This window comes from Pteropus alecto, unplaced genomic scaffold (genome assembly GCF_000325575.1).
Source record: "Pteropus alecto unplaced genomic scaffold, ASM32557v1 scaffold67, whole genome shotgun sequence".
NCBI classification, from domain to species: domain Eukaryota; kingdom Metazoa; phylum Chordata; class Mammalia; order Chiroptera; family Pteropodidae; genus Pteropus; species Pteropus alecto.
The window spans coordinates 7154576-7174332 of record NW_006441061.1 but is presented as its reverse complement, the minus strand read 5'-3'; the positions used below and the strand labels follow the sequence as shown (position 1 = coordinate 7174332).

The following is a 19757-nucleotide window of genomic DNA, read 5'->3' as shown; positions in this document are numbered from 1 at the left end:
TAAGAAGCAACAGGCAAGGGAATAGCGGGTGGTGAAGCCTATAATCGGCGTCAGATGGATGGAAAGGCGAGGAGAGTTGGAAATAATGGTGATGGAAGTGATGGATGGAGCAGAATCCTCGTTCGGAATGGAGACCGCGAGCAGGAATTGTCTGCGAGCCATCTGAACCTGGGGGAGCAGCGTGAGGGGAGAGCGACAGTGATCCAAGCAGTGAAGGTTCCCGCCTCCCCACTGCTGCCCAGTGTAGTCACCCGCGGCTCTGTTGGTAGAGAAAAGACCCCTCGCCGCCCCCCACCCCCCCCATTCTTCTCGTGTGACTGGATTCCTAGGGATATAGACTGACTTCATATGCACACTTCACGGGGCGGGTTCTCTCTTCTCTTAAAACAGCTCCATTTGTTAACATTCAGTCTGAAAAATGTTTCTCCCTTCGCGATCCTCACCCTCATCTCGGTCGAGTTGACAGTTAAGATGGATGGTGAGGTCTAGTGGATGAGTGAGCTGAGATTTTGTGGATTTTTTTTTTTTCCCCCTTTTGGAGAAAAAGGGCCGAGTCAGAGACTCTGATGGCAGGCCCTAAACTGTTGCTTGACATATGGGGCGTAATGATCTCCGCAGGGAGAGACGCAATTCCGTGGGCAGTCAGGCTTCACTCCGAGGTCTGTCTTCATGGGCTGACGCATCTCTGGTTGTTCTTTCCTTTTGGGGACGGCGCAGCAAGCACAGGCCACCAAAAGGAAGTACCAAGCATCCAGCGAGGTTCCCTCAGCGAAGCGGAGGAGCAGGGCATCCTCTCTGCCCGCTAAGAAAACCACCGCGGAAGGAGTGCAGAGGGCTCCCGAGGGGAGGGCGCAGACGGCGTCTTCCCCGCGGAGGTCTTCGGCCGGCGGCAGGGGTAGGAACCAAGAGCAGAAGCCATGCGTTAAGACCTCCTCGTTGTTTAAAAACAACCCCGAGATTCCAGAACTCCACAGGTATGCCTGGGGATGGATGCCCCCTCGGGAACCAGAGGGGCCGGGAGCACTCTGCCTGTGTCTTCGTCATTGGAACTGATGCCTGGATTTCCGTTCCCCATTTGCAGACCCGTCGTACAGAAGGTGCAAGAAAAGGTGTTCTCTTCAGGTGCTTTTCATGACCTGGACCTCCACCCTCATTTGGTAAGTATCTGTCAGTGGTCGGGGCGGTCACCGTTTGTGATGTGTTCATTCATTCAGAATGTCCGTGAGGCAAAACCAAAGAGTGAGCCCAGAGAGCCAGGATACTCTGGGACGGTCATGCGAGCTCACGCTATTGGTCACTGTGGCCTGGCGCCCACTCCCGCCTTCTGTTTTAAAAGACCTTAAAACCTCCCTCACCTGATGCGATTTAGGACTGGGACCCACTTCTCAGGGTTTTTCTGAGTGGCAGATGTCTCAGTGACCGCAGGAGACAGAGCTGGCAGCATGCTGTTAGGGGACGTCTGTAATTACGAAGAGCTGAAGGGAGAAGAGGCTCTTTTAACTTGCACTTTGCGCACACAGGCGCTTTTTTTTTTTTTTTAATACCAGGAATGGGTTTACCAGGCTTATTTATGAATAAGGAGAGAAAAATACATGAACCTTTAGGGAGCTGGGATTTCCTTTGCTCGTGTGGTCACGGCCTACCTCCCCCTTCAGGGGGTGACATCAGCTTGTTTTCCCACCCGCAGGTCTGAGCAGGGTTCGTCAGCCTTGGTACTCTGGACATTTGGGGACGGATAACTGTTTGTTTTGGGGACTGTCCTGTGATCACAGGATGTGTAGCAGCATCCCGAGCCGCCTCTCACTGATGCTACGAGTAATAAAAGCCTGATACCTCTCCAGACGTTGCCACGTGGGAGGTGGGGAGCCGCTCCCAGTTGAGAACCGTGGGTTAGAGGAGCTCAGTTTGACATTGGTGATCAGTTATCCCAATATTTTCTCCAGTTTTGCATCCTTATTTGCATTAAACGTTCTCATACCAAAAGTTGACAGTTAAAGAAAAATAACTTGGTTTTTTTGTTTGTTTGTTTTTCAGATTTCCACAATAAACACAGTCTTAAACATGTTCAACATGACCAGGTAAGAGTTCCAGGCCAGTCTTGATTTTCTTAGGACTTTGAAGTGGTTATGACTGTACGAAACTTGATTTGTCTGGGAGGGGACAGGGCCAGTTTGTGTCTTGGCAGTAGAAGACAGTGCCAGGTTCGTGACTGTTGAGGACTTGACAGCGCTTAGCTACGCGGTTTCCACTTGTTAAATGGAGGGGCCGGGTCCCCATCTCGTTCTGCCCTCGGCTCTAAGCTATCTATAGGATACTGAAACTTTTTAATGTTTTTGTTAATAACGATGATTCCCAGGAAACAGAAACGGAGTAGAAGGTGTGGAGCAGAGGTGAAGCCCCTCTCTGAGTGTGTGCGTTTCTTTACATTTTAACAATCTCGTTTTACTTATGAGCAAGAATATTAAATAAAATAAAAAGCCGCCCCTCACCAATTTTTTGGTTCAGTTTTGTCAACCAAATTTAAATGGTCTCTGTACCCTTCGTCGTTAGTTTCTGAGTGCACATGTGGACACGGGCTTAGTGTGTCCATGATGGTCACATCTTGGCTTCCTGGGCCGCGAGCAGCGGCTCCTGGCTGTGCGGGTGGCTCACAGCTCCCTTTCACTCCTCCGCGCGGGAGCCTTTCCGAAACGTTGCACTGTGTTTCACATTCTCTGTTACGGCAGGCAAGAGGGTATGCGATGTGCTCTCACGGTCACTCCAGGTCGCGGTCACACCTGTTCCCTTTTGTTTTTAATCGGTACGATAGAGTGGCCAGTCCCTGGCTCGCCTCAGCACTCCCAGCTCAGTCCCAGGCACTGAGCCGAGGTTTTGTTCTGATCATCAGAACTTTATCAGCACCTGCGCTCGCACGCGTGGGAAGCTTCTGCGGTGGCAGCCGAAAGGCAAATCTAAGCCTGGGGCGACCACGTTCTGTGTGTCCCGCGTCTCTGCCTGTAACGCGAGCGGGGACCGCGTGTGGGTGACCGCGTGCTCTTTCCTCTGGCCACCGCAGTGTTCAGATGCACAGCATTCCCGTGCTGCTGGAAGGCAGAGATGCCCTCGTGAGATCGCAGACCGGCTCAGGTCAGTCGTCGTCTAACTCCCGCCCTTCTCCCCGCGGTCCCCAGCCCTGGTCGTGCAGTAGCTGATGTAGTAGGGTGTCTGGTGGTGGCTGCTTTGTTTCGTTTGGGGCAGAGGAGGCCACTCGTGCAGTAGCTGATGTAGTAGGGTGTCTGGTGGTGCTTTGTTTCGTTTGGGGCAGGGGAGGCCACGCTTGCCTTTGATTGGAGCCCTGAATTAGTTCAGAGTGGAAGGAAGGGGTCGATCGTCGGGGACACAGTCAGGAACGGTCAGGAAGTAGTCAGGTCCTGCTGTCACTCCTCAGCCTGTCCCCGGGTGTGGCCAGGTCTCTGCTACGGCCAGAGCTGCCCGTCCTCATTCCAGTGGGGGCTGGATATTTTCTGCTGGCGTTAACACGCAGTCTGACGTGAGCACACGCAGGTCAGATGCCGGTCCCTAGCTCAGATGTGGAACGCCGTTTTCGTGTGTTCCAAAACAGCCTGGACTTGCTTTGTGACCCCCTTGTGCCCTTCGTGGCTGGTCAGCTGTCCTCTTCTACCCCCAGGTCAGCCACTGTTCGGGGAGCTGGAAACCCAAAAGTTTTGTCACCCCATCTTCCTCCTTGGTCTTCAGAGGCGGGGGTGGGTTTTGGACTGGCTCCTAACCGTGTCACCACAGAGGACGTTTATTTGGCCACCGAGCTCATTTCACAAGTTGAGATGACTTCAGAGGAGATGCTGTCAATGAGGCAGTCCACAGGTTGACTTGTGTGTCATTTGGAAAAGTGTCACTGTCTCCCCTGTCGGCTGGATAACGGAGCCTGCTGCAGGTCATTTAGAAGTAGCACTGAATTAGGAGTGTGGCAGACAGGTGGCTTCCGTTTCCACCTCTCCTGGGTGTGTGACGTGCACTCTTCCTGTCCCCAGATTCAGTATGACCCAAAGGTAGCAGAGCTTGTTTCCTTTACTGTCGTGGCTTTTCTCACGTCTGAAGGGTCTCTGATTTTAATTGCTTTTGTATTTTTTAAAAAGGTAAAACTCTTGCCTATTGCATCCCTGTGGTCCAGTCCCTTCAAGCAATGAAAACGAAAATACAGGTGAGTGGAAAGTGCCTTTTCCTGTTATCCATCGAGCTTCAGAAACCATCAGCCTGAACTGCAGCAGTGACTCGGGGCTGATAGAGTCGTTTTCACTTAGCGTTGTTTCCTCTCCTCTTTTTAATTCATTTATCACATGACCCCATTGCCTCTAAAGCCTGCGCCCAGAGTAACTGACACACACATTTCACAGTCATCACCGTGAATCTGACAGGGACAGTGTAAGATGCTCCCCGTGTGACGTCGTGCCCGATGCTTTGCCTGTGCAATCCTCTTGAATCTTGAACTGCCTCGGCCACACCGAGTTGTAGGTGTCACTGTTACCGGAGTTTACAAAAAAAAGGAGGCTTGGGGAAGTTCAGTAGCTCCCCAAGGCCGAGTGCTGAGTCCCGGGAACTGGGTCTCCACCTCAGTTCTCTGTGGCACCAGAGACAAAGCTCTTCTGACTAAGAAGGGTGAACGTTACCTTTAAAGCGGCGGTTTACCATGAACAGCAGATGCGAAAACAAGCACCCAGTTACTCAGTTTGATGACTGGCCGCCTTGTTTGTAGCATTTCCTGGAATGTGTCTTTAGTTGTGAACCCCATTTATTTATTTATTTTGTTCGTTTGAAACACAGTTAGTTAGTTAGTACCTGGGCCGTAGGGGCCACTGTTGCATTCCTTGGGCTCCCTGGGAGGCCAGTTGACTGCCGCGTTGCGTAGGCGCGGATGTCATCTCAGAACCAGCCCAGAATCCCACCAGTGCAGCCTCGGGCAGCCTCAGTCGAGGGGAACTGGTGAGGTCCGAGATAGGAAGTGCGGTGGATGCGCAGACAGGTGCGGAAAGCTAATGGGTTCCTTTTTTCCTGCGTCTAGGCATGCAGAAGTAGACGGGTATCGAGCCCACCTGATGTTTGAGTGACAGGATAAATGATACTGTTGAGTTAGGCTAAAACAAATGTCCGCCAGTCCGAACTAGTAGGAAGAAATTATTTAACAAATAAGTAAATGGGCGAAGGGAAGCCTTTCCTTGTAGCAGAATTCCAAAGGGTAAACATAGAAGCGATGGAACTAGACCGTCACCGTGTCACAGCTGCCACAGTCGTGTTTCAGGCAAGAAGCATCAGGGATGCTAAAACGAGTGGCTAAAAGTGATGACAGTGGGGCGTTTACGTAGCCTCACAGCGTCTCCCCGCAAGAGCCTTCTCAGTCACCAAAGGAAAACAGTAACTTTACAGAGGGAAGCCCGGTGTCTCCTCCGTAAGCAGGTGAGCAGAGCTGGCTGTCACCAGTGCTGTGGCGCGTCAACCTCACGTGTCCCCTGCAAGTTTCATGGAGGACACGACATCGCTTCTGGTTTGTTTTGTTGTTTTTGTTTTTGTTTGGCCAAAGATGCATGACCTGACTTTAATCATAAGCAAACATCAGACAAACCCAAATCGAGAAGGGACATTCTACACAGCCATTGGCCAGGACTCTGCCAAAGTATTAAGGCCACAAAAGACAAATACCAAAGGACTAGCCCAGATTAAAAGAGACAAAGGGGTCATGACAGCTAAGTGCAATACACGGTCCCGAATTGGATCCTAGTCTGGAAAAAAGATGTGACTAGGTCAGTTAATGCAATTCGAATAAGGCCTGTAGATTAATTAATAGTATCGAACCAGTGTCAGTTTCGTGGTTCTGATCATTGTACTGTGATTTTGAGAATTGATAAGGAATCTGGGAGAAGGGTTTAAGGGAGTTCTTTGTACTATTTGTGCAATTTTTTTGTAAATCTAAAATTATTTCAAAATGAATAAGTTTAAATTTTATTTTAACTTTATTTAAAAATTTTTTAAATAGGTAGAATAGGAATTCTACACAATCATCCAAATGATGGAACTTTAGCTGTTAAACGTGGTATGTTTTTCAATTAATATTTGTGAGCTTGAGTGTTCTTGCCATGTTAATTGAAGAAAGGCAGGTTACAAATCAGCAGGTGTAATTCTGTCGTTTCACAAATGATAATCCGGGTGTATGTCTGCACATAAAAAGATGAGAAAGACACTTACTAAACTTAATATTGGTTTTGCCTGAAATGGATAAGTGAGAATTTTATTTCCTAAAGGTGACCGAGTTTTTCTTTCCACTGGGCACTTGACAGTGAATTCATACAGAGGGCTTACTTAGCAGTGGTACTTAGTACACAGAGAAGAAATGTAAGTTATTGCAACAATGTAGTGGCGTCTCATGCATTCGTGTACTCCAGGAGAACTCCCTGCTAGTAGAGCGTTGTATTTCATACGGAATTGTAGGGTTCGAGAATGTCTGGGCTATGGTGGGCCCACAGTACTAGCCCACTGTCTCACGTTATAGATCTGTGAACCGAGGACAGCAGAGGTTAGGTCACATTCCCAAGGTGGATGGGGTGTGGGCAGCTCTGTCTCTGTCCTGGGTCTGAGGGTGGCTTCCAACAAACCATTTCAGCCCTGTCCCTCATTGACTTCGCCTGTGGCATGGGGCTAAGAGCGATGCCTTTCTCCTGGGGTGAGGATTAAGTGAGCTCAATGCACGGGTTTCTGGCACCTGGTACTACAACCTACTCATTCATTGTGTTAGCTGTCATCGTCATCAGCGTGGTCCCGTGGCTGGTTTAGAGGGCCGTGATTCGATTTGCTTATAGTCAGAATCATTAACAAGCCATATAGTTTTTCATTCGCTCAAAAATTTTTTAATATCTGTAACAGCTCATTCTATTCGAGACTGAAATATTCTGTAGAAAGTTTTCCAAGCCCAAATTTAATTCACTTATTTCAAGTAATATTCAATACAGACCCTTGGAGTTCATCGTAAAATGATTTGACCTGTAAAAAACATCAGGAGGGAGCAGCAAATTCAAGGCACCCGACAGAGCCTGAAATTACTCAGGCGACGGAGTGAGAGTGGGCGGCTTTTCTGTGTTTTCGCTCTCAGTCATTTTGGCTCTGATATTTTTTAACATCACATCCCTCCTTCTCCACTCGCTTCTGCCCTGCGAGGAATCGATTTTTCTTTCTTCTTCTCTGTGTCATTGGCACCTTTTGAAACGTCAGAATCTCCTACCGTCGCGCTGCGGCACATCGGGGCCCTTGTCCTAACACGTTTACCGTTCCTGGCCTGGGCGTCGGCAATCTCGCAGAGTCGGTGTCGGGCGCGGATGGCTCTAGTTTGAATTCCAGGTCCTTTTCTCTTGTGGGTAAAACATGTCCTCTGCAAAACACGAAAACCATACTTGTGATTAAATTTGCTCTGAAATCTGTGCTCAGCTCCTGCACTAATAGTGTTTTGATTCATTCACTGTCTGCGACCACTTGTGAGGTGCCAGGCACCATTGATTCTGGGGCCTTCACTTCATCAGATTACTTTGTTTTCTATTATTATCATTACTATTATATTTAGATATACTATGCACAGTAAAAAAAAATTTAGAGCGCCAAAAAATAGATCGTGTCATTCAACACCCTATTCTCCCGAGTAGGACAGCGCTCCTGTAAGGTGCAGTGGTCTTTGTCACCGGTCTCTTGTATGTTCTCCCAAGGGTATTCTTTGCACATAAAGCGTACATGAGTACACATAGTTCCTCCGCTCCTTTGATTGACGTTTTTGTTTCGTTGGATGCACAAATGATTGCTTGTTTGCCTGATGTTCGTTGGATGCACGAATGGTTGCTTGTTTGCCTGATGTTCTGTGCCTCGCTTTTGTTCACTTAGTGTTTTGGGGAGAGTTTCTTATCAGTAAGTACCTCGTCTAGCTGCCTTGTTTTTTAATAGCTGCCTAATAGTCCATTGTGCGTGTGTACCATAGATGATCGAATCATCCCTTGTTGGTAGAATTTACATTTGGTAAAACATCGTGCTACAAACAAGACTATTAAGGACACTTTCCGGAAAATGCTTTACAACTTCTTTATGCACACGTGTGAGCATATCTTTTAGAGAAAGTCCTATACATGGAATTTGCTTTTTTATTTGATAACGTCAAAATTGACCTTTCAGGGAGTCAGACCAGCGGCACTGTCACAACAGCGTGCGAGCGCTCCTGTTCGCCTGAGCCCTTATCAGCGCTGTCCGCTGTTCCACTTTGCTCATTTGACGGGGGATTAGTGTAGTATGTTTCAATTTCAGCTTCTCTTAGGAATAAGTTTGAAACCTTTTCACACGTGTAAGAGCCATATTTTGAATTCTTATGTCCATAAATTAGCTGCTTGTGTCCTTCTACATTTTTTCAGGTTGTCGATCGTTTATATTTTTATTTTTAATTGAATTATAGACCTTCCTTATAAGCTAGAGAAATCGGCCCCTTTCCTTAGTTATGGCGTATTTTTTTCCCCACATTGTTATTCGATTCTTGATTTAGTTTAGGTATTATTTTTTTATTCTGAAATTTAAAATTTTTCTGGCAAAATTGATCAGTGTTTTAATTTTTGAGTTTTATGTCATCTATAAAAAGGGCAACTTAGTTTCAACTTTGTTTTTCTAACAATTTTTTTCTAAAAGGACTTTCGAATAATCCTTCTTGTCCTTCCTACTACAAAATGCCCCTTATCACATTTCCTAAATTTCTGTATGTATTTAACTCTATTCTAGGCTCTATTAGCTATTTTAATCTTTGGTGCCAGTATCAATTTTTTTCGAATACTGTAGCTTTAAATTGTTTTAACATCTGATGTTTTTCAGAAATGTCTTGGTTATTTTTCCATGTGAACTTTGTAATCAGCTTATCTGGATATGTATTATTTCCTATATGCATTTATGTATTTATATACTTATATGCATTTTTGTGGCATTTTCGTGGCATTTTGTGGAAATTGCATTGCACTTACAGATTGATTTAGGGAGAATTAGCTTGTATATAATATTGAGTCTTCTTAGTCAAGAACAGGACATATCTTTTTCATTTATTCAAATTTTATTTTATGCTCCTCAGGATTTTAAAATTCTCATATAGATTTTGTCCATTTTTTATTAAGCTTATTCTTGTTATCTTTTTTGTTGCTATTACAAGTGTGATTTTTTTTCCCTTTGTATTTTCTCACTTTCCATGTTTAAAGGCAATTGATTTTTATATGTTAATTTTACATTCAGCTAGACGACTGAATTGTCTTTGGTAATAGATTTTCAAGTGGTTTTTTTTTAGGATAAAATATCATCCGCTAATGTTGACAGTTTTACCTCCTGCTCTCCAGATTTATACACGTTTCGTTCTCTTGTCTGATCGTGTGGGCCAGAACCCCTAGAACAAGTTTCCATAACGATAAGCGTAATTGGCATTTGCGTCCCTTTCTTCATCGAGACCAGCTGTGATATTTTGCAAGTGGCCACCGTTAGGTTCCGGTCACCTGGACTCCCGTGACCTTGGTTCATGGCATTTTTCCCCTTCTCTGTCAACAGCGCAGTGACGGCCCCTATGCTCTGGTGCTGGTGCCCACGAGAGAGGTAAGCAGCCTCCCGTCTGGGAGGAGTCTGGAGCCAGGATTCTCAGTGGTACTGTGCTCTGTTGGATTTGTCAGTGGCTCTACCATTTTTCTCTCTGCTGCACAAACGAACGTGCCCTTGCCCAGGAACTGCCCTTCTGGTTCCTGACCGGAAAAATTCAAGTACTCTGAAAATCATAAAGTAGGGAAAAGCATTTCCCTGTTACCTCAAAACTAACACTATACATTTCTATCTTTTGAAAAGAAATTTAAATGACCAGATTTTTGTACTTTGTCTCCAACTGAATTCAGAAATAAAAGCAGTCAGCACTAACATTGAAAAATCTTTTTAAAAAGCTACTGGGCCAGAAATTTTACTTGTTCCTGAAAGGTAGGCTTCTTGGTATTCTTCTTTTTTGGTAGAAAGTCTTTTTCGTCTGATCCATTTTATTTGCCCACAGAGGCAATTTTAGGCTAGGGCGTCTGCTTTGTGTATCAGACGCTAAACACTCTTCGCAGAGAGCTGGTCCAGGAGATGGAGGTCTCCGCTCCGCCTTTTGCGCAGCCTGCAGTGCCCTCTCTCAGCTCTGCCCAGCGAAGAAGGAGACGTGGAGCTGTTTCCGTCTTTAAGGCAGCAGACGACTCCTTCCCTGGAACCCTAAGCCTGTGGGAATCCAGTACGCATCCTGCAGAAAGGGATGTGCGTAGGCTTTTCGATGGTTGTTAATGGTTACAACCTGCCTTCATTTTCACGTTCCCTGGTTTCCACTGGGCTTTTTCGTGTTTCTTTCCTTTAATAAACTTGGGGGGTGGCCCTCCCTCAGTCTTGGGCTGCTGCTCTGCCCTGGCATAGTCTCAGGATATAGTCATGTCACCCGTAAAGTCCCCAAAGGCTGGCCTGTTGCACCCCTGTCCTAGTTTACTCCTTCGTACCTATTACAGTCTTTCTCTGTCTAGAGAGAGCTGAATTCAGGTCGGCTCCGTTTCGTATTTTTTTTTGGTTTTTTTCCCCCCATCTTTGTGCCCAGAGCCTTGTAGTCTCCGTGTGGCGCTCTGGGGATTTGAGCCAGCAGAGGGAGCACAAAACACTATTTTCACATGCATCCAGGAAATAGATGTGATGTTTCTACCCACATTCTACAAACTGACAGGTTTCAGAGTCAATCTAAGGGCAAGGTATATTTTTTGAGTTGATTCTGCGACAGGATTTTTATTTCCTTAAATCTTAACTTGAGGTCCACGTTCGGATCCTAATCGCTGTACGTTGTCTAAATTTTTTTTTTAAAAAAGAAGGGACCTTGCTCATTATCTGTAACTTTTTGATATTTACAGCTGGCTCTACAAAGCTTTGACATCTTCCAGAAACTTCTCAAGGTAAGGCCAGCCATGAGTTCAGTTTTATCTTTTTTTCCTGATCTTTTGAGGAAAGAGAAAAGAGTATTTTCGAAGAGCGAGGCATTGTGCCGATGTCCTCCTGGCCCCCGGCTGTCCGTGCTCCCCCCAGGTGCAGCCTGGTTTTTACTAATCCAAACCTTACTAACCACCTGTTTCCAGCTTAGCAAGATTAGTAGCGTTTCCTGGTGCGCAAAGGTTCATTATAATCTATTCATCTTAGTCACAAGCAAGCCACATCCAGACATTCACAGGGACAGCAACCCTCGGTGGTCAACTGGAGAGCAACTTAAAATGCTGCGAGTAGGGTTTGTCAAAGAAGAAAGGGAAAGCATCAGAGCCCAAGGCGGCCGGCCCACCGGATTAGAGCGAGTCAGTGAATTATGTAAACGTCCTAGCGCCATGCTGTACACCTGAAACTAATATAGAATAACATTGAATGCCAATTCTAATTGAGAAAAAAAGAATCTGCCCTTTCCTTTCATCAGGAGTGCGAGTGGGGAGGGTTGTGCTTGGGTTTTGTTTTAACCAAAAAGAGCAAAAGAAAGGCAGTAGACTTAACCGCAATGCGTTTGTAATTCAGGCTCCACCGAGACAGGCAGATTTGCTACTTGAATCACTTAAAAAGCTCCTGTTTCTCTTAGAGTGTCGGAAGCCTGTTGTTTAGCTCTAATTTGAGTTACTGCTGCTAGTGATCACGGGCGTGGCAATACCTAGGAGTCGTGTCTGCACAATAACCTTACAGTGAGGAGCCTGAGCCCCCCTCCAGCTCCCGTGAGGAAGGGAGTTTGGAGTCAGTCTCTGTCTGCAGCAAGGGGCTTCGCGTTGACTGGTCTGTCTGTCTGCAGCCGTTCACTTGGATTGTGCCCGGAGTGCTCATGGGAGGCGAGAAGAGAAAATCGGAAAAAGCCAGGTAGGGGACGTTGGTTGTGGTGGATCCCTTCCTGAACCTGTCTGTCCTGCCTTCCTGTTCGGTAAGACTTGGTCCTTCCACACCTGGGGAGAGCCTCGTCCCAGACTCTGCTTCCTGCTCATGCGTAAGGACAGACCGAGTCGGCAGGGAGCAGTTGCCTCCAGACGGCTGCTTTTAAAAATAGTGACGAACCTGCATGGGGCTCCTTTCTTACGTGGGCGTCGCCTTCTTAATTAACTCCCCCCCAGTACCCGCAGTCCCCCCCGGTTTAGTGTGCAGCCCCCTCGGTGGCTCCCTTGTGGGAGGTTCCTTGGGAGTTTGGGGATTTCTTGTTTTACACAAAAACAAGATCATAAGCTTACATAATTCTTTGCATCTGGCTTTTTACATCTCGAAACATCGATTCTTAATTCTACGTTAAAGCTGGTAATGAGTGTCCGTAGAATATTGTTGCAACAAGTGAATTCCAAATTGTCTGCATTCTTTTTAAACCATTTTTATTGAATTATAGCTTAATGCATAGTAGTAACACCCAGCTATGTTTGGTTTGTAACTGAAAAGTAAATATTAAACTCGAAAGATAAAAGTGTTGTTTAGGGTTAGATTCAGCGGTGAACAGCAAAGGCGGCAAATAGCAGGAGCACAAACAACATGGAAGGTGTATTTTTCTTCCACATGTGAAAGAAGGCCGAGGTCGCCATCCAGGACTGGCATGGTGCTCCAGTGTCAGGACCCAGGCTCCTCCTGTCCTTATGTGCCACTAAGGGAGGCTTCCATTTTCAAGGTTACCTCACAGTCTTAGAAGGTTGCTGGAGATCCAGACATTACACCTAGTTTCCTTGCAGCAGGAACAAAGACAATCATACCTCCTCCCCGTGAAGGTGCCCGTGGGATTTGCATATATTCATTAGCCTTTTATCCTAATCCTAGAACGCAGGCCCATGATCATGCTTCACTGCAAGAGAAGCTGAAAAATACACTCAGCTAAAAATGGGAGACTTTTCTTACCATAGAATAATGGCATAAAGGATGTTTGGGTCGTCAGAAATTAGATTTATTCTACCTAGTCTATGAGGCAAAGCTAAGCCCGTTATATGGAAGTTACGATAAGAGCTCAGTATAAAGAAAAACATTCTGGGACAACTCAGATAAGAGGACACCTGGCGTAGGAGCTTCCAGGAACAGGAAAGGTGACCACGTACCTGGAAGGTTCTAGAAAGGACCCGTGGGTCAGGTAAAAGGCATCATAAAGGTTTCTTTCAAAGTTAAGGTTTTATGATTTTAAAATACTTTCAAATCTTAACAATTATATTCTAGAGGAGAGAGAAACTTCAGAGAAAAATTAAAACTCACGTATATCTTTGTATCCACTTGTCATTATGTGTCACGATGTCAAGCAGTGGCACGTCGATGCTAGACATGAATCTGTCTCCCTGGCCTTTTTCCTGTGTTTTCTATTGATACAGCCCAGTTTGATTTCCTTTTTTTTTTTTTTTTTTCCCCCACGGTGTGTAATTTCAAACAGACTCCGCAAGGGAATAAATATCCTTATCTCAACTCCGGGGCGACTGGTGGATCACATCAAATCCACAAAGAACATTCATTTTAGCCGGGTACAGTGGCTGATTGTGGATGAAGCCGACAGGTGAGCCTCGTCTAGAAGCACGGAAGGCGGGAGGGGGCGCTGCTTCGCTGTCTCCGCCCAGCTCTGAGGCCCCCTTGGTATCCTCTTCATTCTTCATGTCATTGAAATTCCTTCTCTCCAAACCGCAGAATCTTGGATTTGGGTTTTGAGAAGGATATCACAGTGATACTCAATGCAGTCAATGCCGAGTGTCAGAAGCGACAGAACGTCTTGCTGTCGGCGACACTCACGGAAGGTGAGTTGCAGAGGTGCCCTCTGTTCTGCATTTGGTGGGGGGCAGCTGGACTGGGCACGTGTGCCAGTCGTGGTTCTCAGCCCTGGGGACGGGGGCGGGGGATCTCAGAGGACCTCTTCTCAGACCCCGAATCCTGCACCAGCCTCCCTCTTCCAGCTTCCAATACTCTGTGATCCCAGGGCATGGACAGAGGGGGAGAGGGCGGGTCCCCGATCCCGAGTTACCGTGGGGACGGTGCTGCTGGCGCTCACGTCAGGGCGGAGAGGAAGAGAAAGGCCGTGTGGTCTCGGGACGCGCTTACTGTGATCACGGCCCACCTGGGAGCAGGGCTCTTGTGCCGACAATGGTGACCTCTGACCCCAGTGCGCATTTTAGTGTGGTCACCCTGCCTCTCTCTTGAAGAGACAGTGAACCAGAAAATAGGTCGTCTTTAAGCCGTTTGTGCTTTCCATCCTCACGAGATAGGAACTTGGCTCTCTCTCGTAGATGGGCGCACCGGGGCTTGGGAAAGCCACGTCACTCCCCACGAGTCACCCACACAGTGGTCCTTGTTTGAGCGACAGCACAACTTGCGTGTTCTTCTGTCCGGTTTACTTGTTTTGCCGGCCGCCCATGGTGCCCATGTACCAGATACCATGCGTGTGACTCATCAGCAGTTCTGAGTGTGTCCTCAATAATAGTGATGTTACGAGATAATCTGTGGAAAAGGGGTTCTGTGCTCCAGAAGTTTGGGAAACGCCCCACATTACCTCCTCGGAGATTCATGGTGTACCCCCACACAGTAAAGGTCCTGAGAAGGCCTGTAAACCCCACGAAGCCTTTTTTTCAGGGTTTCCATAACTTACTTGACCACAGAATCCTCTCTAGGGTTGGGGGGAGCGGGCAGCCATCTGTTAGTGTCCCTTTCAGTGGTCTGCCACAGGTCCGAGTTTAGAAATGCTGGGCGGATGGGTCATTGGGCCATGGGAAGGAACCAGGGGGGTCCGCCCCACCAGACTGACAGTTGGCAGGTCCGTGCTGGCACTTGGTGGCATCTGTCGGGAGTTTCCCGGTACGCCTGGTATGTGGCGTGTGTGGGAGTGCATACCTGGCCAGGTCCGTGGCACGTGCATGTCATCTATCTGCCTTTTTCACTTTCTATCCAAGGGGTGGCCCAGCTCGCCGATATCAGTTTACTCAACCCAGTCAGTATTTCTGTCCTGGAAGAAGGCTACGGACAGGCTAACCCACAGGGCGGAGGAGCTCTTGAAGTCTCCGCTCCACAAACCAGCGACGAGTTGGACAGCTTCGCGATACCGGAGGGTCTCGATCAGCACGTGACCTTGGTTCCCAGCAAACTGAGGCTGGTCTCCCTGGCGGCCTTCATCCTGCAGAAGTGCGCGGTAGGACTTGGGACTGGACCCGGCTCGATCAAGGGCACAGAGACCTGTTCATGTCGGGCACTGGTAGCTGCGTGGAGACACGCACGCGTTTTCCAGCCAGGGCGTGTGCGTGAGTGTGGCCCTTCACACGTGTCAGCCAGTGGTCCAGGACTGTGGGAAAGAATCAGAGATCAGTGAGGGCCAGTGTGTTCAGCTTGAGATCGGCCTTAAGCATCTTGCCTGGGACTGACGCCGGGGCTGGGTGCATCACAGGTGGACACGTGCTGGACGTGGGGCAGCTCTAGGGGTCTGTACTTGGGTTTTTGAAAGATTCCTAGTATTTCTGTAATCGTTTGCCAGGTTCACCTGATAACTTTCTCTGGTCCCTGGGGACGTAGTGGGAAAGCGTGACAATGAAGCGTCAGGGTTTCCTGCGGACAGGGGTTGTGCGTGGCGAGCCCAGAGTGGGGGGAAGAGCTAGCGCACAGCGTCACTCTGCTGCGTGTCGCTCCCAGGGGTGGGGCCCCGTTCGAGGCCACAGCTCTGTCATTTTCCGTCCAGCGTTCTTCGTAGCGCGAAACATCGGTGTTGCTGGGTTCCTTTTTTTTTTTTTTTTCTTTAGTAATTCAAAGCCGTCAGCCGCCTATATTTCCTATGGGGCTGGTGTGACTATGTTTCAGAGAGATGCTCGTCTTGGTGTCGCCTAACCCTAACGTGTGGTTGCTTTCTCCCTCGGTACCGACGTAGTTCGCAGCCGACCAGAAGATGATCGTCTTTTTCCCGAGCTGCGAGCTGGTGGAGTTCCACTACACGCTCTTCGTCCAGACCCTGCTGCCCCGCCCGGGAGCCCCGGCCGCGGCGCCCTTACCATCCGGCTCCACGCAGTTGAAGTTCCTGCGGCTGCACGGGGGTCTGGAGCAGGAGGTGAGCAGCACACGACCCCCCCAGGGACCGAGACCCCGCGAACTTGAACTCGTCCTCCAGGGTCACAGAGCTTCCTTGGCAGGCTCCGCCGGGCTCAGGAAGGATAAGCCTGCCGCGGGCGACCCACTGGACCTGGACGCCAGTCCCGCTGCCCTACCAGTGTGGCGGGGGAGCCTATTGTTCCCGTCGGCTCTCGCTCCCCAAGCTGGGGGCTCGCAGGCCCGCTTGGCCCGCGTCTACCTCAGCCAGCTGTTAGGGCAACAGAGTACCACTGAGTAGCTGGCACCAGGGAAGGCTTTTGCCTTTTTAGTACCCAGTGTGTAATTAGGGCTTGATGTCTTCAAATTAAGAGCATTAATGGAGCTAAATTGTGGATCCCATATGGTACCGCTGAGCGTGGCTGCTGTCCCTGTCAACAAGCGCAGCGCTTCCCTCTCCACACTTCTGGTTGCGAGAGGGTCGTGCGTGCCGCGGGGCCTCGGTCCGGCCTCGGCTCTGCGCGCCGCTTTTGTTCAGCGGGCAGAGCGTGACGCCGTCCTGATGCTGGGAGCCGGGCTGCGGAGGCTCGGCCGCTGCTGGTCGGTAGGCTGTCCGTTCAGGGAGCCGGGCTGGAGCATGCTGGAGCCGTGGAAGGGAGGACGGCTCGGGCCTGGGGACAAGGGCCGTCTTGTCCTCGCGGAGAGGTTACCAGGCAGCTTAGAAAATTAGAGCGAAAGGAAGCCAGAAATCCGAACGAGAGCGGACAGAACCAGCTTAAAAAATCAAAGTTTTTAGGATTGAAAGGTGCATTAAAAAGGTTATCAAGTCCAATCACACGTTTTGTTTTTGCTTTTCTATTTTAATAATTCAGAAAATGGAGACTCAGAAAAGTGAATTTGCTGAAAGTCACTCAAGGTCACAGCTGCTTATTTGCTACAAGATTACACAAAGTCGGTTTTTACCTTGTACACCCCTGATTCAATTGAGTTTGTTGATTTGATAATGTGATACCATTTACGATTTTTTTTAACTTAGTTTATTAATCCTCTGGGCTGTTTTCACCAGGGGCGTTCTGCAGGGTAGGTCTGAGGGAGGTGGAGGAGCTGGGTATAGTCTCAGAGTCTGGAAATTCAAATAGGTCATCCAGAAGATTCTGTCATTAAATGATTTCCAACTCTCATTGTAATAGGATGGTATCTGGCAGAGTGCTTACAGGTGGGGCAGACTATTTGTGTTCTAGTCGTGGCTCTGCTGTCTACTGGCTGTGTGACCTCACAAAAGCATTTAGCCTCTCTGTGCCTCAGTTTCCATGTCTCTAAAATGGAGCTAATGATAACATGTTGTTTCTAGGGTGGTTGTGATGCTTGATCGAGTCAGTACAGACAAAGCGCTCAGCACAGGGCTTGGCACATAGCAAGTGCTCAGTGAACGTTAAGTTCTACTGCTCATTTAATTGTTGGTATTTCGCTTACATTGTTTTGTTCCTGAAGGCACCTTCACAGTCTCCTCCAGAAACGGGTAGAAGACGGGAAAATTCATTTTGTGAATGCTGAGGTCGAGCGTCTTGTCCCAGACTAAGCTAAGATAGTCACAGTCACGCTTTCCTGGTGTCTTATGCTGGCCACTGTTCCATGTGACCTGTGGTCTCCCTAAGTGATTGACGTGACCACAGCCAAGTACGTGGGCACCGGAGGAAAGTCGCCGTTTGAGGAGGTTGCCACGTGGTTGTTGGGTTGAGGAGCTGGTTAGGTTTTCTCCTCACCCCAAATCTGACTACATCACGGTCAGTGTTGAAGGCGATTCGGGCTTTCGTGAACTCTTCTGATTTTGACTCTACAATGCAGCCATTAAAAACGTCCCTTATAAAGACCAGGCAGCAAGTGACAAATGCGGCAGTCCTTGTGAGGGTCCGAGCACCGACTGTGGAGCACGGCTCCCTGGGTGCAGGTATCTGCCCAGCCCTTGGCCGTGTGCGCGCATCCCTTGGGCAGGTGTCTCAGCCTCTCTGTGCCTCCGCCTCTTCACCTGGAACGGGCGGCGGCAGCACCTGCTCACAGGCCTGTTGCACCCAATGCCCCATTGTAAGCTCTGCCAGGTAGAGCGCGGGCCGGCGGCTGGCATGCAGCAGGCTTCAGTCTGTGTTGGCTTTCTGCCCACTGTCCTGAGTGAGGGGCCAGTCACGTGGAGGCCCGGAGGAAGGTGCACATTTGTGACCCAGTGGCCGTGCCAGAATGGAGGGACAGACCTCACCTTTTCCTTTTTCCAAATTTGTGGTCATGTTGGTTATATTTCCTTTTTCGTTGCTGACAGATGGACATGGTGGAGTCTCAGCCGCTTGCAGCTCTGTGACTCACACGCACTGGGCAGGTGCCCTTTGCGGGTTCGCACCGAGCCGTTTAAGTGGGCGCACCTTTTGGCCCAGCAAGGCTGCCTTTAGGAACTTACCCAGAGAGAACGAGTACGCGCGTCCACAGCTGCTGATCTGCAGAGATGTCGATCACGGTTGTTTGGAACGGTAAACAGTTGGTGACAACCTCAGGTGCCAGTTATGGGTCATTGGGCATACCCATTCGACTGCGTCCTGTGTAGTCACGAGAGACCATGTGGGTTTGGGGTATTTATCGGCCTGAAAAGACGTTTGCGTTCTGCCAGGAGGTGACGAGAGCGTGTGCACAGCGTGCGTAGCATGGCACCGATCTCGCACTCGGTCACATTGCGCGCAGAAACGGGGCCAGAGGAGCGTGGGGTCACCAGCGCCGGCTTTGCGCTCTGGGTGGCGGAATGCTTGCACTCTTTTCCTTTGATGGACATATAATTTTCCAATGGTTAAAATACACGGGTTTTGTAATTTTTCACCTTTTAAAAAATAAGTTTTTAAAAAATTCCACTGTAGAAAAGGTTGGTTGGTCTTCACTCCTCTAGCCCACCTGTAGGAAATCGCGTTTAGCGTAAATTCAGTCACTTGCGTGCCATGGCCTTCCCCGCCCTTAGGGTTGGCCATTTCCAAAGGATGTGCCCACGGTGGCATCGTCTTACTGAGGCGTGCGACGTAGCCAAGGCCAGCCCTGTGAGTTCCGGGCCTTGCGAGGAGATGTGAAGAATCCACTTCCTCGGCGGAGCCTCTCTGTGCCTCCTGTGGTGCAGCAGACGGAAATGGGGCAAGCCGCGGGAATCCGAGCTGCCTCGCTGGAATCCATCTCGGAGTTGTAAGGCTTTTTTCCCTTGTTTTTGTAGGACAGAATAGCCGTGTTTCAAGAATTCTCCCATTCCAGAACGGGCGTTCTCCTTTGCACGGTACGTACCCTTCTCTACTCCACGTGATTGGTGATTGCAACATTTTCTCTCTCGACAATTTGAACTTGTGGCCAGCTCCACAGAGAGCAGGAATACCAGGGGCCTCTTGGTGTGGCTGGTCCCTTTGCACTTCTGGTTTGTCACCTGACTTTGTCACGGATAGCCGGCTGCCACTGTGCAGAAGACTTAGCGATTTGCTCACTAATAGTGACAGCTGTTGGTCTGAAAATGTGTGAATCTTGGTGATTTCTACCCACCAAAAACTTGTAAATTACAGCTATCGGGAGTAATTAGAGCTGAGAAAGTCTTTCCACAACAAAGCGGCTCTGCTCGCGTCGCTCACCTTTTCTTAAAGGAGAGCAGATGCGCTTGGGAGGGTCTTATCGGCTGTTGTCTGCAG

At 48.8% G+C, this 19757-nt stretch overlaps 1 protein-coding gene across 1 annotated transcript in view; it reads left to right on the top strand.

Annotated features, from left to right (window-relative positions):
- The window catches only part of DDX31 (DEAD-box helicase 31), a 67014-nt gene that overhangs the window by 3996 nt on the left and 43261 nt on the right, over nucleotides 1–19757 (top strand). The window contains exons 2-14 of the mRNA XM_006918079.3: nucleotides 718–974; nucleotides 1082–1157; nucleotides 2035–2078; nucleotides 3056–3126; nucleotides 4134–4198; nucleotides 9592–9636; nucleotides 10947–10988; nucleotides 11855–11919; nucleotides 13445–13564; nucleotides 13693–13799; nucleotides 14946–15181; nucleotides 15908–16084; nucleotides 19298–19357. Of these exons, the coding sequence (XP_006918141.1) occupies nucleotides 718–974; nucleotides 1082–1157; nucleotides 2035–2078; nucleotides 3056–3126; nucleotides 4134–4198; nucleotides 9592–9636; nucleotides 10947–10988; nucleotides 11855–11919; nucleotides 13445–13564; nucleotides 13693–13799; nucleotides 14946–15181; nucleotides 15908–16084; nucleotides 19298–19357 (1365 nt within the window). The remainder of the gene's footprint in view (nucleotides 1–717; nucleotides 975–1081; nucleotides 1158–2034; nucleotides 2079–3055; nucleotides 3127–4133; nucleotides 4199–9591; nucleotides 9637–10946; nucleotides 10989–11854; nucleotides 11920–13444; nucleotides 13565–13692; nucleotides 13800–14945; nucleotides 15182–15907; nucleotides 16085–19297; nucleotides 19358–19757) is intronic.